At 42.9% G+C, this 20,217-nt stretch overlaps 1 protein-coding gene across 25 annotated transcripts in view; it reads right to left on the minus strand.

Annotated features, from left to right (window-relative positions):
• EPHA5 (EPH receptor A5) overlaps nt 1–20,217 on the minus strand; it is a 196,842-nt gene that overhangs the window by 55,845 nt on the left and 120,780 nt on the right. The window contains exon 6 of one of the 25 annotated variants that reach the window (XM_074589294.1): nt 14,738–17,060. The exons of the other annotated variants lie outside the window; for them this stretch is intronic. Within the exon in view, the coding sequence (XP_074445395.1) occupies nt 16,894–17,060 (167 nt within the window). The 3' untranslated portion in view covers nt 14,738–16,893. Of the gene's footprint in view, nt 1–14,737; nt 17,061–20,217 lie in introns of those variants that run through there. 25 annotated transcript variants of the gene reach the window in all.

Raw genomic sequence — 20,217 nt, forward strand, 5'->3', positions numbered from 1 at the left:
CTGTAATCTCCCATGTTTCTTATGTAAGCAGGCAGAAGCCTTGTTCAAATCCCTGCCTTGACACTACAAAGGGTGGACGTACATCGCGAATTGTTCACATGTTGCTTTACAAGTAATCTGCACGTACGCATTAATTTCTCAGCAAGACACTCGAAATCAAAGAGGGATATTACATCATTTATGTTTATGTTTGCCATTCATGAAAACAGCCATGCGTGTGATGAAAGCAAACAGAAGATGTAACAAGGTGTGAAATTGCTAATGTACATTTTTGCTTTTCTGAGACCAAAATTAATCAGGAAGCAAATAAAAGCACAGAAAACTGATTCTGCCTTTTTTTTTTGTTATGTTTCTAGTATTTCTTAAGAAGAATAAGGGGACATACCAAACACATAAATTAAAGTTTCTGCAGAAGATGCATCATTAGTCACATCTGAATAACTACAGGAGATGATTTCATGAGGAACAGACCTTTTAGGACATTCTTCCTCTGCAACCTTTGATAATGACATTAGCACTGAATTAGCCATCTAGGCACCAAACCCAGTATTTACAACATACTGTGCTGTGTCCCACTAACATCTAACATACAATGATGCTTAGTGGAATAAAATGTTAATTATATTTTAAGAGAAAATAATGTTATCAGGTGAACGACCACTGCACCAAGATAAAACAAATAATGCAGTTTCTACATGTCATGGTCTATCTAATGCTCTCTCCAGCCCAATTACTTTTGCCTTGGTATTTTTCACTCTGGCAGAAACAACAGCTAATGGCTCCCCATCTCACCCTCAGATGCACAGCCAGTGAAGTTTTCCACTTCTGATCAAAACAACAACAACAACAAAATACTAGTTACCTTCACGCTTGGTACAAAAACCAAGCCACCAGCCCAGAACCTTCAATACAGCTTTAACTTCTGCCAGGACAGATCCTCACTTGGAGCAACCCAGAGGAGACCAGGAAGAAAGGCTGACTTACACAGGCAAAGGGGCTGGCACTTCTCCTCCCTTTGGCTTTCCAGGGATCCGGGCTTCAGGTCCCTTTCCAAAGACAACTAAGGCATCTAACCATCTCTGTCCTGGTTGCTGTTATAGACGTCTATGACATAGATGTCTATGTAGACATCACCTTTTATAGACACCTACGCTATGGATTTTCATACGTTTTTCATGTGTTTGCTATTTCTTTTACTGTGATTACACTCCTGTATGTGCAAACGTTTGAGATCTAACACTTCAGACCTCGCAATACACCTTGGGGTTCCTCCCTCCATGTGATGCTAAGTCTTTTTTGCAGTCTGAATTTATGCCAGAACATTTAAAAGTCAAATTCAGGCTTGTGGTTAAATCATTACCTTCACCTGTCATCATATAACCAAATAGTTATGCTATCATTAAACCTGGCTTTATACACGCATTAGTTGAAGAAACTGAAGCCTGTATCAGAAGAGTAACCACAAGACAAGTAATTCTGGTTCTACTCCAAAAGGCTGGTATACTGCAATTTTTCCCTCAGTTTCTAATTAATAACATTATTGAATCTTTTTCTCAGGCCTTTGGTGACTTCAGAGTGAGTTTGGAGTAAGACCTGCATTATTCACTGAGTCACACGAAAAGCACGTAAAATCACAGGCGGCTTCAAGCAGTAGATTAATTTTAAACAAGATGTATACATTAGTTAGAAACATTGTTTTGAGATAAAAAAAAAAAACAAACAAAAAGACTTCACTGTATTCTCTCTTTGCATTTCTCTACACAAACGATATACTTTTAGAAAAGCTCAATACCCAATGGCTCCCCAAAGCGTACTTCTACTCTGGATATTATACCTGGGTCAGAACTTAAGAGTTTCAGTCATAACTTGACTTTTGTGCTGCAGTTTTTAATATCCCAAAATGTACCCCAGTTGGCCTTATAAAGGGTTTCAAAACTCTTTGTCCCTTGAGGACAAGTAGTTGCAAACCATGCCTGGCTAGTTAGATGAACAGGTTGGTCCCCAATTTGCAGATGCTTGTAAGCGCTTCTGAAAAATGAGTCCAGGGATGAAAGGTCCTTGGACTACATAGCATTAAATGCCATTTCAATTCTACCTGAGACTCTAAATGGGATTTCAACAGTGCACAGGCCCTAAATAGTGCAAGGGGGTAAACTCTAGCCCAAGGATTAAATCCAAACACCTTGCCAGATACAAGCCCAATCCTAAAACATGGTTCATATATGGAGATCACCGCCTTTTGAATGATTTTTCAAGGTATCTCTTCAGTAGATGGGGACTTCACGCTGGCCCTTTTCACACGTCAAATATCAAAACAAGAACAAAATCTTCAAATTTCCTTGGCAATGAATATATAGTGTTTCTTCACATCTTCTACCTCCCAAGACGAACAGCTGAGGTAAATGCCAGGTCTTAGACCAATTTACAGTCTGTGTTACCTATCTCCATTTTGAACGCCTCTGAAACCTGAGACACCTTGATGTGTGCCTTGAAACGAGAAAGGTCATGCAAGAGAGAGGAACCCAATTCAAATACTCAGTGTCCCTGACAGAAGGCAGAGCCCCATTTTTGTAACATGAGTCCATGGCTAACCCAAGCAACAAGATTTATCTCACGTGAAAAGGGGCGATTTTTCAGGTGGTTCCCACCCCAGTCCCTAGATTAAACACAGTTCCTTGAGCTCGACAGCAAGACGTGACTTGAAACCCAAACCGACCACAAAGCCAAGGTGCTCACAGATATTGCTGCCTCTCAGCTGGACACAGAGTTGGGTTCATGCAAGGCAAAACCCAAATTGCTGCCTAATTCTCTCGGAGAGCCTGTTCTTTCCTTGACAAATCTTTCCTCAGATAACTTCTGTCTAGAATTCTAATCCTTGGACCTAAGACACCAGAAAAGTACCTCTGCTAAAGGCAGAGAGAGCAGGATGGATGATGTGGTTTTGTGGACACCACTAACCTGATGCTTTTAATTACCAGCAGCCCCACTAGAGAGAAGTGCTCATGGTTGGAAGACACAAAACAGGAAAAAAACTATTTCAATTTATACTCACGTTAGTGAGATAACAGAAGTAATCTGCATGCAATTTGCATTAGCACAGGGATAATGGTTAATCTTTTCCTTCTGATCTGTGTAACAGCTCAGGAGGTATGCCTGGTTGAGACTGGGACTGAAATGCACCAGTGTGGTCTAAGGCTTCAAGATGTACTGTGCCCCTATATCCTGTTCTTGCTGTAATTCCACCTTACTAGAACAACATGGGGGAAGGAGGGGTGTGTGCATGCTTAATTCACCTAATTCAAGGCTGCCTTTTCTCTGAGCATCTCCTGGAGGAGGCTGCAAGGAGAGAAACAGCAAAGACAAAAACCAGGGGAAACCAAGAATCTTCCATTTAACAGTGACTAGCTAACACCAGCTGATCCACTCATAAGGACCCATTGCTTCTTGCAGCAAATCTTTTGATGAACACTCCATGATATTTAGCTACTGCTATAAAATGGTATTAAAAGAACAAATAGCAAGAGAGCAGTTTTACTGAATGTACAAAATCACTACTCAAATCCTCCTTCCTTTAACTTGCGTTATAAAAATGTATCTATAAAATATATTTTCTTACTAAGACTGATTACTGATTATTGATGCATACATTACGAAAACAATAAAATGCATAGCTTTAAAGCACTTGTATGCAGTCGTCTTCTCTTAATCAAAACATGATGTAATTGTAAGAAAGCAGAGCTCAACACATACTCCTTGACGGACAGTAGATGCATCCAACACAAGCTTTGCCATTCGCAAATTATTTTGCCTTAGCAAAATATTGTTAAGACTCACTGAAGCGCCAACCTTTGTGGAGGCAAACCTGGTAGGGGTAGGAACATCTCACCTCCAGCAGTCTTTCCTGTATGCGCTGTTGTTGACTGCACAAATGTTTCCAAAAATCCCTGCTTTTGCCACAGAAAAAGCAAATAACTTCTAAAAAAATTAGTGTAATAAAGCTATGCCATGACCCAGCTATCATACACTGCAATTGTGACAGGATTACTAGCAGAGCCTAAAGACATCCCAGGATCTGGGCATTAAACTATAGAGCCTTTGGGGCAAGGCTACTTTGTCATTGCTCGTACACGCACCACCCCATATACAACAGAGCCAGCATATTTAATGGCATGCATCATATATCATTGCCATCTCCAAATCCTGCATAATCTTGGGTGAGACTCTTAAAAATACATTATTTCAGACAATAAATTGGATTCTTGCCGTTTGCCTTCTGTTTACAGAGTTGTACAGACATGCTTTCAGCTCCTGGCAATTGCAGATGTGAGACATGTACTCTGAAAGAGTGGAACCTGCCTGAAGATTCACACGACTTGCATGCACAGGGCTTCTGGAAAAGATGACCAGATATCACAAGAGACAACTGCAGGTGATAGGAACTGCCCCGGCAATCTTACAAGTTGTAAATGAGAATAATGGCATTAGCAGTAGTTTATTTCCAGACAGTGTGGGCTAATTAGCATGGTCACAGTTGGAAACGCCCACTGTTGGGATGTGGAGAAACGAGAAGTGTTCTGGCACTTCAGTTGTTGAGAAATCCTCCGTACTTTGTTGTTTTCATTTCTTTTGTGACTTCCAAGAAGACTTAGACAACTGTAGAATATTGAGCACACTCATCTCGAGGGAGGGGAAGCATTAACTCCAGCTTGTTTACTCAACAAACACATTCAACAAACACATGGTTTGCCTGGGCTCAGGGAAAAGGGCTCTCTGCTGTCCCTAGCAGGTGCTTGCACCCAAGGCTGAGGCATACCTGAGACGAAGGGTTGCCAGAGCAGGGAAGAGAGACATGAAGGAATATCCTCCTACAAGGCACAGATCCACAGAGAATTGCATTACCCATTTTTGTTTTTTCAAGGGCTTCTGAAACCAAGATACTAAGTTTTTCTCAAAGCTGGGGAACATTTTGTGGTTAAGATCTGAACCAGATTCCTTCATGCCACAGAAGAGCTGTAATTTCCCTATATTCCATTAGTGGTTTAGTTGTGAAGCCAAAAAATAAATACCATTGACTCACTTATTATAAATTCACTCCTAGCAAGGTGATAAGGACCCCAGCTCTGATCCATCAAAGGGCTTTGGGAAAATGCTTAACTTTAAGCGCATGAGTACTACCACTGCTGTCAGCACTTTGCTGGATCATAGCCACAGGGCTCAGCATTTTGCAGTAGCATCCTCACTGTTGAGTGCATTTATCAGGTCAGCTTCCAGCACGCTTACCAGTGCCTCTCCTATCATTAGTAACCTAGTATCTTATTTGCATTTAAGCAAAAGCTTCCTTTTAAAAACCACACGCCATTAAAAGCAAAACAAAACCATAGCTACTGAATAAAATGCATAAAATGTGCATGTTCCTGCTCCCTACCATAACTCACCTCCTTCATTCCTAGACTGGCTCCTTTCTTCATACAAGACTTGCTGCGTCCTTCTTCCAGCTGCTATCAAACTCTAAACCCTGTAAATTCACGGACCATTTTTAAACTGCGTGGGAAATTTCCTTCTCTGCCAAGCCTGCCACTCTGTATGATACACCAATCAGTCTTGCTGATGAATTCTAATATTAAAGCCAAATTACTAAACACTCCAGTGAAATCGGAGGCAGTCAAATAAATTCCTTATGTTTCCACTTGAGGAACAGCTACTGAAGAGATGCAGCAGGTCAGAGGGAAGAATGGGCAAAGTCCTTAATTCCCGTGGGAGCTAGTTTTTGGATTTCCTATGGTACTTGGCCCCTCCTACCACCGCCGCTCTTCTCTCACATCTCATTCATCAACGGGAGAAAAGCACGAGCCCACCACCTTTGACAGGACCCCAAGCCAGCCACAGCTTTGCAGAACCATGGTCCAGGCCCTTTCCATAACCCATGGAGACTAGAAGGCCTGAAATAAAATTCTTTAAATAAAATAATACACCAAATAGGTTATATTAGAACAAAAACCTAGAATCGAATAGAATATTCATACTATTCTATGATTCTGTGAATAGTAAAACCTCTAAATGACTAGAGCTGAAATGGAATGGTTTATATACCTGTGGTTTATACACCTGTGATCCATAAATGCACTCCCACCCTGTCCTTGGTTTCAGATCGACAGCAACTTTTCTGGATCAAGGCAAACTCTGCCCAGGCTATTACCATTGTTAAGGAAAATGGCAGACAGAGAGAAAATTTAACAGATCTCATCCTTGCTGCAAACCCAGATATCCTGTCCATTTTTTTGGCACTTAAGTATGACCATGGGTACTGTTTGCCATAAAATCTCAGGTTCCTAGCATTGAAATTAAGCTAAGTAGCAAATTCAGTACAGTACAGCCCAAAGTGTGCTACAGGTGCTTGGGAAAACCATTCTTGATACTACCGAGAGAAATGTGGCTACCTTCAGCTTCCAAAGGGGCAACCTTTGCAGTGTGAAACATGGGAGCATGCAATGCCCCTTTGGAAGGAAGGAAGAAGAGCTGCAGCTTCAACCCGGGGCTTCCCAGGAGGCAGAGAAGTGCTTTATTGGGTCCCTGGGGAGAAGGGGAAAGTGCTCGAGGGAGCTGGCGGCTCTGTACTGTGCCCCATTTCAAATGCCGGGAAAAACACAGTGCATTTTGAGGGAATCCAAGAGGGAATTGGAGAACAAGCACAAGCTGAGAAAACTACGAACTGAGACTCAAAGAAGCAGAGCTGTTCAGTCCCAGGAAAAAAGAGACTGAAAGAGAACACGAGTCTCCAAATAAGTAAAAGGCTGCCGTCTCTGGAGCAAGACAAGCACAGAATTAAATTTAGGAACAGCTTTCTAAGGACAAAAATAATGAAGCACTGGGAAAAATCACCCACTGAACTTGTGGCATCTGTGTCTTTGGAGGTTCTAAAGCAGGTTAGATGAGCACATCCTGAGATCCTTCCAGACACACTGCTCTACAAAGGCAGCTGGGCATCATAAGGTGAGTGATAAAAATAAAAAGGATCTTGAAAGGCAGAGATCTGGGAGACATACATTTTGTACCATTTACCAGCCTGCACATTTGTGCCAGGAGACGTTAAGGAAAAATCTAAATTGCTGAAAGTGGCTAGTCGCACAAAAGGATGGCACTGGGATAAAAGCATCAGACCAGAGGAAATAATACTTTCGTTTCTGGCTCTGCCAGAGATTCATAGCATGACCATGGGCGAGTCGCTTCATCTTTCCCTGCTGTTATCTGTGCAATGAAGATAATGATAATTCCTTTATCTATTTTGACTTGAGGGGCAGGAATTAACTATTCAGATGCTGCCAGCACAATCTTTGCTTTGGCCTGCAGGCACTGCTGTAAGGCAAATAAAGAAAAGAAGGAATACCTGCAAGCATTACTCCTGGCAGCCGGCTTCTTCTATTTAAATCACAAGCAACTTGGCGACACCACGTTGAGCTCAAACATGGAACAAAAACCCTACGTGAGTGACAAAAAGGAAAATTACGGGGAAATTTGTGGTAAAGGCTTATTTTCATAATTTAATAACTCTCTCCAACTTCTGTTTCCAAGCAGTAGCACTCGTTGTATGCTTAAAGATGTGCACTGTGTAAAATTGCTTTGCTGAGGTGAAACTGCGGAGTTGAGAACCGAGCAACACAATGCCTGGGATGAAAATCAGTGTTTTGAATGGGATAAATGCAGCTGTGTATGAAAGCATGGCTCTTGAGTCTCCTGCTTTGCAGAGGCATTACCTTCCTGCAGGAAGCAAATACAGACTCTCTTCTGACAAAATATGTCAGGCTTTTCCAGTCCAGTTGGTTTCTGAAGGTGCTGAAAAGGATTTAGAGACAAACTCAAGAATACTCCGTAACAATTCTGACATGAAAACCCAATTTACAGACTGTACAGGGACTCTCTAGTCCAATTTTTACCCTCTACTGCTGACAGCACTTGCCTACTCAGCTGGGTCACCACGGGCTCTGGAGGTCAGGGCAATGCTACGGGAACAGGAAAACAGCCTGAACATCCAAGGATAGGACTGCCATCCAGAAGCTAAATGGTTCCAACAGAAATTTCAGATGTTTTAAATTGTAGCTGCACATGCGATGCATAAATGGACATGTCTGTAGCTTCTCCTCAGCATCAGAGCTGTGGTCAAACAGGTTTCTGTCTGTAGCACCTTGCTTAATGCAGTCTATACTGGTTGGTGCTGGTCCTCATGCAACAGTATTTTTCACTGCTTTGTGGGTATGACTCATCAAAAATCAGGCAAGATAAATGCACACAGGATAGCAGAGTGGGAATTTTCTGCCCTTTTGGCTTGCATTTCCGATAATGCTACTCTCTGAAGCATCAGGGGGGAAAATGTGCCACAAATCCCCATTTTAGATCCATCCATCTCCTGGCTGCGAAACAAAAAGAGTGGCTTCACTGTTCCTAGATATGGCTAGGAAGAGGCTTATAGGTATCAAGCAACTTACTGCTTCAGAGTAAGCATTTATGAAGCTGCACTCTCCAAATGTATCTTGAGGCTTTGGTGACATCTTGTCATCCAGCATTCCCAAGACCTCATTAGAGAAAGATGGAGGGAAGACAAGTCTCGCTGCATCCAGATTCCTCATTTGGTTCACAAACACTGTAATAGGGCTACAGATCTGGTTTTGGCAAGTTCTCCTTGTACTGATCACTTACTTCCTCTCACCTTTGTAACTGCTACAAGAGAAAAGGGGATTTCAACACGATCAGTTACTGGGGATTCCTCCTTCAGAGGAGTTTCTTGGCTCTCTTTTCCAACTTGGACCAGGGGATGTCTTGGATAGATGTAAGCAAGTGCCCTACTCCTTCCATCTCTCTCACCTTCATCTTTATTCAGTGTGTGGACTAGACCACCAAAAAGTTTACTGAGCAAATAGAATATATATATCTGCATGTCTCCATACATGAAATACAGAAAACACTTCCCTGTTTGGTATTACCCTGCATGTTTATGACTCCCCCTTGACCAATACTCATGCTGCAAGTGCTCGACTCATCCAGTGGCTGGCTGAAATTGCGCCTTGAAGATGGCTAAAAGTAGTCCAAACAAGGCAGGTGACAGGATGCGGTGGCTACTAGAGCTTACTGCACAAACACCAGCTGCTCAGAGGCATTTGCCGGCCTTCACAGGTCTGCGATGATCTTACCTCCCACTCACTCTCGGAAAAAAGCAGTTTACAGCACTACTGAGGGCTGCCCACCCAGTACAGGTGGGCGTTCATTAAGGTTATCCTTCAGAGGACAATTTGAGACATTCACAGGGCTACCATCTCAAGATCAGACATGTACAATAGTTTGTCTGCATGGGGTCAGAGCTCAAGCCACTTAGACTAAAGAGACAGAAATTGAACCCTATGGGTTTCTCCACTATTCTATTCCCCAAGACTTTGCCTATCAGGATGACTTCTCTTTTCTTAAATGTGCCCTGCATAAATGTGAGATGGTAACAGTAAGTGGCATTAAAAATGTGAATGATGAATGCTATGCATCAGGTAGCATGATTAAATAACTACGTGTAGATTCTGGGGTATATTAGCTTCTCCGCCTTCTGACATGATAATTGATCATCCCTAATCTATGGCAGAAACAAAACAGAGATTACCTCCTCTCAAACAATTCAGTTTCTATTCTCCTTTGTTTATTCCCCCCCTTCTATACAAGGGGAAAGCCCATTAACTAGCTCTAACTGTTTTTAATTTAGCGGTACTGAAAACGGGATCCTAGCAATGCACGTAATTGATCCCGTTTTCACAGGACCGCCTTCCAAGGAGTAGCAAAGGTGAAGCATTCGCATTATCAAGGTCACTGCAGTGAATGCAAGAATAACAAAGACTTGGGTTTGCATCAGGATTCAATTACAGTGAAGAATTCAAATGTTGCTAGACTGCCGTTCCCCCCCCGGCCCCCGAATGAGAAGTACTCTAAGAGAGCTAAACACAGTTAAGCGGGCTTAACAAAAAGAGCAATATTTAAAATGGTTTAGTTAAAACTCTGTACAAATACCCTGGACTCAACCAGAACGTGTTTTATGCTCATTTAACTTGGATTTGCAAATTTATAGGCAGTAGGGAAACCAAGATAATCAATTTTAAATCAATATCCCCAGATTTTAAGGCCAGAAGAGATAATTTAGCCCTCCCACAAAATAACACTGAGTTTTCATCTTCCTTTAAATCAATAATGATTCACCCCTGGGGGCTGATTACCAAACTTCACCATGCAGTGACTTGCTGCAGTACTGCCCATCTTGCCCTGTGTCCTTAATTACAAAACCACCGTTATATCTAACAGTCATGTCTGCTTGGGTAAAGGAGGGACTCAATTTAAAAAAGGGGGTAAACTTGGTTAATAAAAAAAAGAAGAACATTTTAAGAAATAACTGAACTTTGCGCTGGAAATTAATACTGAAGACAAAAAGTATTAACAAAGATAAAACTCAATACAACAGTTACTTGCTAAGAACCTGAAAAACAAAATAGAAAAGGACGCTTTTGAATATAGATATACACACATGCATGCTTCCACGAGTCATCCAAAAAAAAATAAATCAAGAAAAGCCTTAAGTAAGGATGTATGCTTCAAGAGTACATTTTGAAGTTGAATGTTCCTTGAAGACTGTCAGTGAATTTCCAAGCAATTTGGCAACATTTATCAGTCTATAAAAATCATAAGAACAGCCTGATTTTAAAAAGCCTGCAAATACTGAACTATCGCATCTGATCAGTATGAACTGTCCACATGCATTTTTATACTATATAGCACTACAGTGTACAGAATTCAGCTCCATGGATTACCCTCCCATGGGCCTTTTTCTACCAGTGATGAATGCATCTGAGAAAAGTGGAAATACGTTTTTCTCAGTGTTACCATCCATTCAAAATGTTACATAGCTAAGAAAAAATATAATCCCATCCAGTCGTACAGCTGCCAAGCAACTGCTTGCAGAGACCTGTATTACTTCATGCAGTACACAATCACTTTATTTATTGGACTCCAACCAAAATTACTCAAGCCATTAATGCCCGTCCAACTTCTTGTGTGTCGCTCTGATAAGAACTTCATATTACTTACTTCTTTCTCCTGCTAACTGAAAGGCACGCTGACCACATAGGCACATCTTACCTTGTATCTCAAGAAAGATATGGTTATCATTCTTGCATGGTTTCCAGTGGCTGCTTAGTCTTGTATCTGCTGCATAAATATGGACCGCGAATTCCCACTGGCATCACTGGGGTGCTGCTCGTTTTAAAATTGCTGGAGCTAGCTGTGTTCTCTTTTGTTTATTCTGAGACTATGGCCCTTAAAGCCTGGATGTGACATTTAAAAGGGCCATTAAATGCCACATCCTCTCTTGACCATGAATCTTCTCTAACACGGCAGTATATTATAATCTCAGTGATCTAATTCTCGAGATCATCTCTTTACTGACAAGACCCAGGGTGGTCACTATGATAAAGCTCTGGCAACTCAAAAAATATCTCAGTCACTGACCCAATAATAAATCTGATGCTCTCTGCTTCATCTTTTCCTCAGTAAGGCATGTCAAATCATATACTATGACTATATACAAAATGACCCGGGCAAAAGGATTTTCAGAAAATTGTGGGGAAAAAAAGCAGTTTTGCAAAACAAACACTGCATTGTTAAAAGAATGAAAACCAAAATTATTATACTTTCACACACCAGAGAATCTCACTTTCTTAACACTCTGGGGAAGAATTTATGTTTAGAGCCAAAATTTCTAGACCCCAAACAGAAACACAAGCAGCAGCTGTGAAGGCATCCAGAAGAAAAAGTGGGAACATCAAATCTACCTGAGACATCTGGCCACACCTTGCATTTGTCTGCATGAGAGACTACTCACCAACTTCATCAGAAGTAGCTTCCATACAACTAAGACAAGAATTAGATCCACTAAGGGAAGAGGAAACATAATATAACCCTCCAGGTACTGAATTAGTCAAAGCAGTGCATGAAACACAAGACCATCTGGACCTAGGGTCAGCTGCCATTTCCATAGGAAGAGATCCTATCTATGGTCTTGTACTGTTCAGCAGTCCTTATCAGGAAGGACTCAGATGTACAGCAAGATTCAATCCCTAACCCTGTGTTCCTGCGCGGAGCACTAAAAAGTAGTCAAGAATCACTGAGGAGACGGGGAGAACACAAATAAACTAAGTTAACTTTATGGCTCAACCTCGACTCCAGCAAAGCGCAGTGCCACCAGACACTGGTGACTTTGGGTCTCTTCCCAAAGCACCGTGAGGTTCAGTTAACATGTTCTGTTGAAGTATGTACAGCTTCATCTTTGGAGATAGCTTTAGGCCTGTGGCTAAAACAGTCTCTCCCCCGAGATCCTCCTTGTCCATCCTTTCCCACATACATTTAATTAAAAAGCCATGAGTGCTGAGCTGCTAATGATGACCTTTTATTGAAAATCATCTTCCCTTGGCAAGTTGCTCCTGTCTTATTCCTACCCACGACTTTTTCCACAATAAGCCACTTCTACCTATACTTTCTTTGATGGGCTGACAAGAAAACAGTTGACACAATTTTTTCATTTAAGGTCTGTGATGTGTGGCTGGGTTTACTTCCATAGACAAGGCTCTTCCCAGCAGCTCCCAGAAGTCCAGGTTTCTCTCCTCCCATGCTGACACGCAGAAATACCCTGCACAACAGAGCTCAAATGGAGATGAACACTACTCCCTCCTGGCCCCCGCCAATTTTTTTTTTTCTTTTATGTGTGTATATAAAACAGGCAGTGGTGAATACTACAGCCAGCAACAGAAAAACCTCTGGAAATGCATAAATATCAGGAAGCCACGATGTTATTGTAGCAGGGCTATGGGAAACGTCTGGTGCCTCTCCAAGTGCTCTCCTACCACTTGACAGTACAACCGTTTGGATGATGGGAACGTCTCTCTGACAGGCTCTTAAGTCTCCTAAACTAGATTAATCTACATGCAGCGTACAGCAAAGCTACACATACATCCTAATGGTCTGAAGTGCCAGCTCCCATGATAAATATACGCATCCTATGTGCAATTATGCCTGCTTCTTAATAGCATTAAGATGGCTGCAAGATACTAATTACCAAGTAAGAATTTTGCAATTATACTCCATCATACCTTACTCCTGACACAGCGACTTTTAAATAAACAAGGATTTTGGTTTTGACATCACCATAGAAAAAGGAGTTTTCTCCTTTGATTCCTTTTAACTTTCCAAGTGTGATCATGGAATTACAGAAGAGTAAAAATCCCCATTCGCTGAAGTACTGCCAGGGCTTCACTGTAGCCATTTCACCGCTATTAAGAAACGTTGTTAGCCCTTTTATTAATCAGTGGGCGGAATTATGTTATTTGAAATGAAAGCAATCTCACTAGCTAATTCCTGCTATTCTCCAGCCAGAATTTCAGTGTTTGTTATGAACTGTTTGCAGACTTACCTTTAGTTTAATGAACAATTCTGCAAGATCCAAGGTATTCCCCATGCCTAAAGCCAATGTCATTAGACAAAACACATTTCTTACCTGCATTGCCTACAAAGATACTGGGAAAGAGCTTCCACCACAAGTAAAGAGTACAGAAAAGCCTCTTTCTGAGGCACACGAGAGGGATGTCATGAGAGAGTTGTGCCAAAGCCACTCAGGCACAGAGGTAACATCCTTGCAGTGAAGTAAATGGCAAAGTCCTTGTTTGACTACAGTGGGAAAAGAATTAAGCCAGTGCTGAGCAATTTATCCATCTCCCCTTTCAGTGTTACCTCCTGACATTAAAATAGACATCATGGTCATCTGGGTAAGAAGCCGGTTAGATGAGATTATAACAAGGATAATGCAAACCTAATCCAAACCATTCTATGACTCTAAGCGTGGGAACCTGCTGCATTGAACACAATGTGAAACGATGCACTAATGATAGCAATATTTTTCCACTGTTCACGCGAGCACAGAGACAAATGTTGCGATCTGTCTCTGTCTGCCTTTTCTGGAGTGCTGTTTTATGACACAGTTAATGATTTGGGGAAAAAAACATAATAGCCTTGTACTGCAGCAACTGCAAATGATCTTTGCCTTCCATCTTGGAAGATGAGTAACGGAGGCCTGTGTTTGACCCCTTTATAAGCATTTTGCTTGTGACTGGGGGGGGGGAAAGTTGGAATGAACACCTAAAAATAGAAGTGTGCAAATGATGCCATAATGTACAGCTACCTTGTTTACCATTATCCTTAGCCATAGATTTATCACTGTGCTCTTAACACATGCTGTACATCTTCTCTTTCCTCTTTTTTTTCCCCCTCCCCTTCTCTTCTAATTGGAACTCAGTCTGTGAAATGTAATTAAAGCTCTCATAAATACTGCCAGTGAGTGCACCTTTTTTTTTCCAAGTAACTACTAACATCTTCGAGAAGACCTCATCAACCCCTGATAGAATACAGACTAATGTATCTTTTCACACACCCTGCTCAGGATGGGGAAGTCAATCTTCCCACCTTCCACATAATTAAAGTCACCCACATTATGTGCTTTTCCTTCGCCACTCCCTCCCCTTCTCCGACACATGTATCACCCTGTCATCAGCTCTTTTTCTTTCATCTGATTTATTCTGTTTCTAATCACTGAACAAAATCCAGTGCTTTTGAGAAGAGCTGGAGCAGTCCTAGGCACAGCTCTGCACTAGGTTTCCTTTTTCTTGCCTCCTCCCATCTTATATTAAAAGACAGTGCTTTTAACTCTCCTTTAAAAGGGATTATTTCCTGCAATCTAGAGAGTTTATTCATGCCTTCGAGCAGAAAAAAAATACCCTCTTCCATTCAGGGTAAATGACTGAGACATTAACAATGAAATTCAATGGTACTTCAAAGACTCCTTTGGGCCCTAAAGGTTGTATAGGGCTGCCCGGGGACCGAAGGAAGCCGTTAACCCAACAGGTGGCTTCATTTGGTCTGTGAAAAATAGCGGCTGCTTCTCTCGGAGAGGAAAACACTCCTGGATTCAGCCAAATGACAGCTATAAAAACGTCTGACTGGAGGCATCTCTAAACTTTTCACTTTGCCCACCTGGCAAAGGCAGAAGGTGACTGCTGTGTGTGCCAGGGCACTGCTCCAGATGTGGCACCGAATCTCTCCTGCTATGGAAAAGGGCAACAGACCTTCCAGGGTCCAATGGTTTAGGAGCCACATGTGTGCCCCATCCCCAGAGGTACATCATTACTTCTATGAGGCAGAGTAGCTGGAGCAGGAGACACAGAGGCAGGAGTCCTGACAGCCCCATATTTCAGATATTCTTCCATCAAACCACCAGCACAGCCCATTGGGCACCGGCCCCGGGCTCAGACACGGGGACCGGGGAGCAGAGCAGACCCTGGATGGCAGCATCCCAGGGGAGGACAGCCTGACACAGCGCTCTGTTGTGATGCCCCTGGCTAGGAGGCAGTCCCCTCACCAGACCCTGGCAGATGCTGCCTCATGATTCAAGTTCAAAAGTTAAGAAAGAAGCAGAGAAACCGGGAGGAGCCGCAGAAATCTCTCGAGAGGATAAACAAAGTGTCAGCCTATTTAGCACTTCATTACTGCTATCGCTTGTTTTTGTTAAGTGCTTTTTTTGGACCCTCATCAGTGAGTAGATACCAAGCCACTCTAAATTCTATTACTGCCAAAGGCCAAGTAAAACCCAAGGTATTTACTGAAGAGGTAGCAATTGCTCTCCTGCTGGACAGAAAGTCAAAAGGATCGGGATTTTAGTTACATTTAATAGTCTGGGCACCGGAATTTGCAACCACTTGGAATGGACACTGTCACATTATTAACGGCTTCATTTTTAGCAGACAAAGCACAATTCACCAACCAAATGTATTGCAGGTAATACCTTGCACTCAGCTGGACTCGGATCAAAGATTGTCTTTCCTGACTGATGGTATAAAAGAGGGAAGAAGGGAACTGTCACTGTTGCAGTTAAGATTTGGTAGCAAACCGACCCCACGCCACAGTTTTCCCCAAGCTGTTCAGCATACTTTAGCTCACTAAATGCTTTGGATAAACATACTGTTGACTGACATTTCTATTTTTCATGCTGCAGTGAAATTGAAACTGCAGTAATACTGAAACCAATTCAGAAAGAAAAAAAACAAACCCAAAACCCAACAACCCACCCATCAGCCCATCTCCAGTCGACTTTGACCAGGCTCTCTTATCTGCCCTTAAAGCAAATTTGGCAAACAGGTTAGGAAACATCTCCAATGCAGCTCAGGGTTCCAGACCTAGGGAAAGGGCTCAGCAGGGGCAGAGGAGCAGCAAGAGTCGTCCTAGCCCTGGTGTGTGCCCTCTAATTGGTCACACCACATCTCTGTGCCTCAGTTGTCCCATCAACAAACCAGATGCCTGAAAAACCTCTCTGACGAAAGCCAGTGCATAAGTTCTAGGCAATGAAATAACAATTTACTGACATAAGGCAACCTTTCCAATGATGCTGTATCCATCAGGTCTGGATACAAGAAAGCTGAGCAAACTTGCACTTATTTACTGCATTCATTTGCATAATGACCATGTATTTCCCTTCCATACTTTGTCCTAAATGAAGAACCGGACACTGTACAACTGAGTTTAAAACAGCAGTCATTGTACGTTGACTAGTATCAGAAGATACAGGAACAGTGTGAGGCCACGACAGATGCACAATTGTTATCTGAGCACAAGTAGTATTTATCAACTGCCTGACTACTTCATGATGATTTGTTTTGTTTTATAGAGATGTTCTGGAGGGGCTGCAAATAGCACTCAAAGCCCTGCAAGGCTATCTGACTCTGGCAGAAGTCCCCCTTGAAGACTCAGCCAACACGTAGCAGAGGGTTTGGTGCATCACCTCTGTGGAAAGCACAGGGCATTTTGTCCTTCACGCACACTCAGCTTGGCTAGTTGCTGTCTGCAATTTTGGAAAAGGCAGAGAAGGGTCTGTGTCGTCATGTGCATCCTTGCCCAGTCATCCTCCAGCTCCTTTCCATCTCCTTGCAGGGACCGAGTCGCACCTGGTACAAAAATATGTACAATAAATTAAATAACCCAGTCATTTCTGCAGCAATAGTCTTACAGTTTACTGAACTGGGTGAGAGCACCTCTCTGTGGAAACTGTCCTTGCATGGCCAGGCGTTTAGAGGCTCATGCTTTAAGTCGCCAGTAAGGTCAGCGAGTGATTTCACGCTTGGTGCCACCCCTCAGGAGAACAAGGCAGAACCATGGACCTGCGTGGTTTAATGATCCAAGGCAGGAACCCATCGCGGGAAAGGCAGAGCCCTGGAGATGACAGGATAACGGCACAGTGGAGATCAGTCCACACTAATGCTGAACTGTGTGAAAGACAACCCAGGAGATTAATAATCAGCACAATTAATAATCTACTTGACTGAGCACCCCCTTCTCTCCTTGGATTGAGGTAGTTTGCAGAAAGTTGTGAAGAAGCTATGAAGGAACAGCATGCAGGGTCCCATAAACCCTTGCAAATCAAAGGAGGAAGAGCAAGCCCAGTTTTCTGCTTTTACCTGATTCAACACTGCTTCCTTTCATCTCATTTAGGGACACAGAGCAAAGACGCACAAGTTGGCACAGCAGGATGCAGAAGCACGGTGAGCGATTGCAATGTGTATTCCTGGGAAGGCAGCAAGTGGGTGCTGGTGCCCTCCACTGGCATTTTCCACGTAATTCTGCCAATTCACTTGAGGCACCTTTGTCTCTCTCTCTGCCAAAGGCCCTGCAGAGCTAAGGGGTGGGGAGCAAAAGGCTCCTTCTACCACCTGACTTGCCCACCACCCCTGGCCAAAACCCACAGGGTGGATTTTGGCAAAGGCGTAACAGAGTTTGCAAATTTTTCCACCATTTCCTTCAGAGCAGTGCTCTCTCCCAGGCTTACCCAAGCCGAAGCGCTGACAGATCAGGCTGGCGAAAAGCAATGCATCGCCCCGGCTTGCTGCACTGCTGCAGAAAAACTCTCACCCAGCCCCACCATAGCCAGTGGGTGTCCTGCATCGATTTTGTACAGGGCCTTTTGATCAGACCCCCATATTCTTAAAAATTATCAAGCTTGAAGAAGCAGGAAAATAAATAAATAATGATGCTTTCCTTCTGGTGATTTCTATTGTACTGATCTAGCTGGAAATCCTATTAGTTACTCGCTTTGATCAGGACTGTTCCTCCAGGACCGTGAGATGCAGAAAGCGTTCCACCACGCCGGCGCAAGAGCACATCTGAAGTGCATTTTAATTAAAGCCTTCCAACTCTGGAGCCTTTTGTAGTATTTGCATGTAGCTGAACTTTGGCCCAGCTGCTGTGGAAGAAATGCGGTTTATTGCTGGGCTGTCTGTCACCTTGGCGCTGCTCTTGGCTCTCCAGGTAGAGCTCTCCAGCCCCCCAGGGAGGATGGGAGGGGCATTAAGCTGGGATAAAGCACTAGCCAGTCCTGTTACTGCTATTACATTAATGGTTCGCAAGAAATACAAGTGCCAGCAGTAGCATTTCAGATGACTTTCGAGGAACAAGCAAGGGGTTTGCTGTTCAAGTGCACTGTAATAGCAATCACAGTAGAAGATGTGGGAAAACCTTCCAAGCCTCACTGAAACAAGCCTCTCCAATAACAAGCAATCCAGGGGAAAAAAGCATTTCATCCTGATACTCTAAAATAGTAATTAGGAACCTGTAATTCATGCACACTGCGAGCTGGAGCTCCATTTGGATACAGCAAGATCCTTCCCGAGGTGCAGACACCAGCCTGCTCCATGGGTGCAGACACCAGGTCAATCAACAACCAAAGGGAAAAGATCTGGCCAAATGAACAAATAAATAGATAACTTACAAACTGCGTGTTAAGGAGAGGTCAAGCTCAAGGCAAAAGAAAACAGGCAGGAGGAAAACAGGGCCAGAAAACTGTGGAGTGGCCTTGCAGCACAGAGAGCCACCCTCTTTGAATGTGGGCCCAGCTAGTATGCAATTTGGTAGGAGGGCAGCAAGAGTGAAAGGCATCTGAGCCGTGTGAGCCTTACAAAGCTGTCACAGATATCCAGGTAAAACTAGGGTGGGTAACCTCTGCCTTCTGCCCAGCGTGTGTCCTGCATGTTCGTACACACACAAACGCGTACATGCTGCCATGGGCGTACTTACACCTTCATGCTCATTCAAATTCCTGTTATCAGCACCATAATTGCACGGGAAGGGAGAAATGTCCTGTGAAGTCCCTATACCCTGAGTGGTGTTTCCATAGCACAGCTCACTCAATGCACAATTACTGAAACACAAATGTTTCAAACTACTCTGGCTCCTCCACCATTATATTTAACTTCTGAGGGAGATTACTATAAAGAGCTTACTTGATACAGTAAAGAAACCGCAGCCAGAGAGCAAGTGGGACGTTTATTAAATGCCAACGAGTCCCCTGCTATTTCTCTAACAGCACTGGAAGTATTTTTACATTCTTTTTTTGGCTTTGGTTTTTTTTTTTTTTTTTTGAGTCCTGGTGTCTTAAGAGCACTTTCAGAACTATGTAGAGTGTTAAAAATGTAAAACTACTTTTAACGCTACAATCAGAGAAATATCAGACAAAGGAATTATCAGCTTGCAGACTGAGACTAAAGAGCTGAATAGGATTTTATTAGCAGTAAAATTCAGAAGCTGCATTCATGGGAAAAAAAAAATATACGTTGATGTCGTCTGGGCAGTGAAACCATTTTAGATGCTTTACTTTTGCTCTCTGCCAAGTACTGTGCTCAGCACAATACAAAGAGAACTTCTTGGCCCCGAAGACTGTGTTCTAAGGTGATTAGAATTAGATTAATGCAAGATTACTTGGCAATACTTTAAAAATATGCCAGCAAAATGGGAAATAAAATGTTAAACCAGCACCATCACTCTTGCAACGTAACATCAGTGGTGCTGCTCTGCGAGAAGACAAGCTTCTTACAGCTCTGACCTTGTGCAGCTCTTACCACATCTGAGGGCAGCACAGCCCACTCCATGCTTTTTGGAAAATATCAATATTTGCTCCTCATACACCTCTAAAAATCTAGACTCGGGCTGCCCAATCTCTGTTACTTTACCCCAAGCCTGAGGCACCACTGCTGGCGGTGATCCCAGCAGCTGCAGGGTGTTGCAGAGGGATCTGTGTCATTCGTGCTGGCTGCAGCACCTCAAGACGGGTAC

This window comes from Larus michahellis, chromosome 5, assembly GCF_964199755.1.
Source record: "Larus michahellis chromosome 5, bLarMic1.1, whole genome shotgun sequence".
In the NCBI taxonomy this organism is placed as follows: domain Eukaryota; kingdom Metazoa; phylum Chordata; class Aves; order Charadriiformes; family Laridae; genus Larus; species Larus michahellis.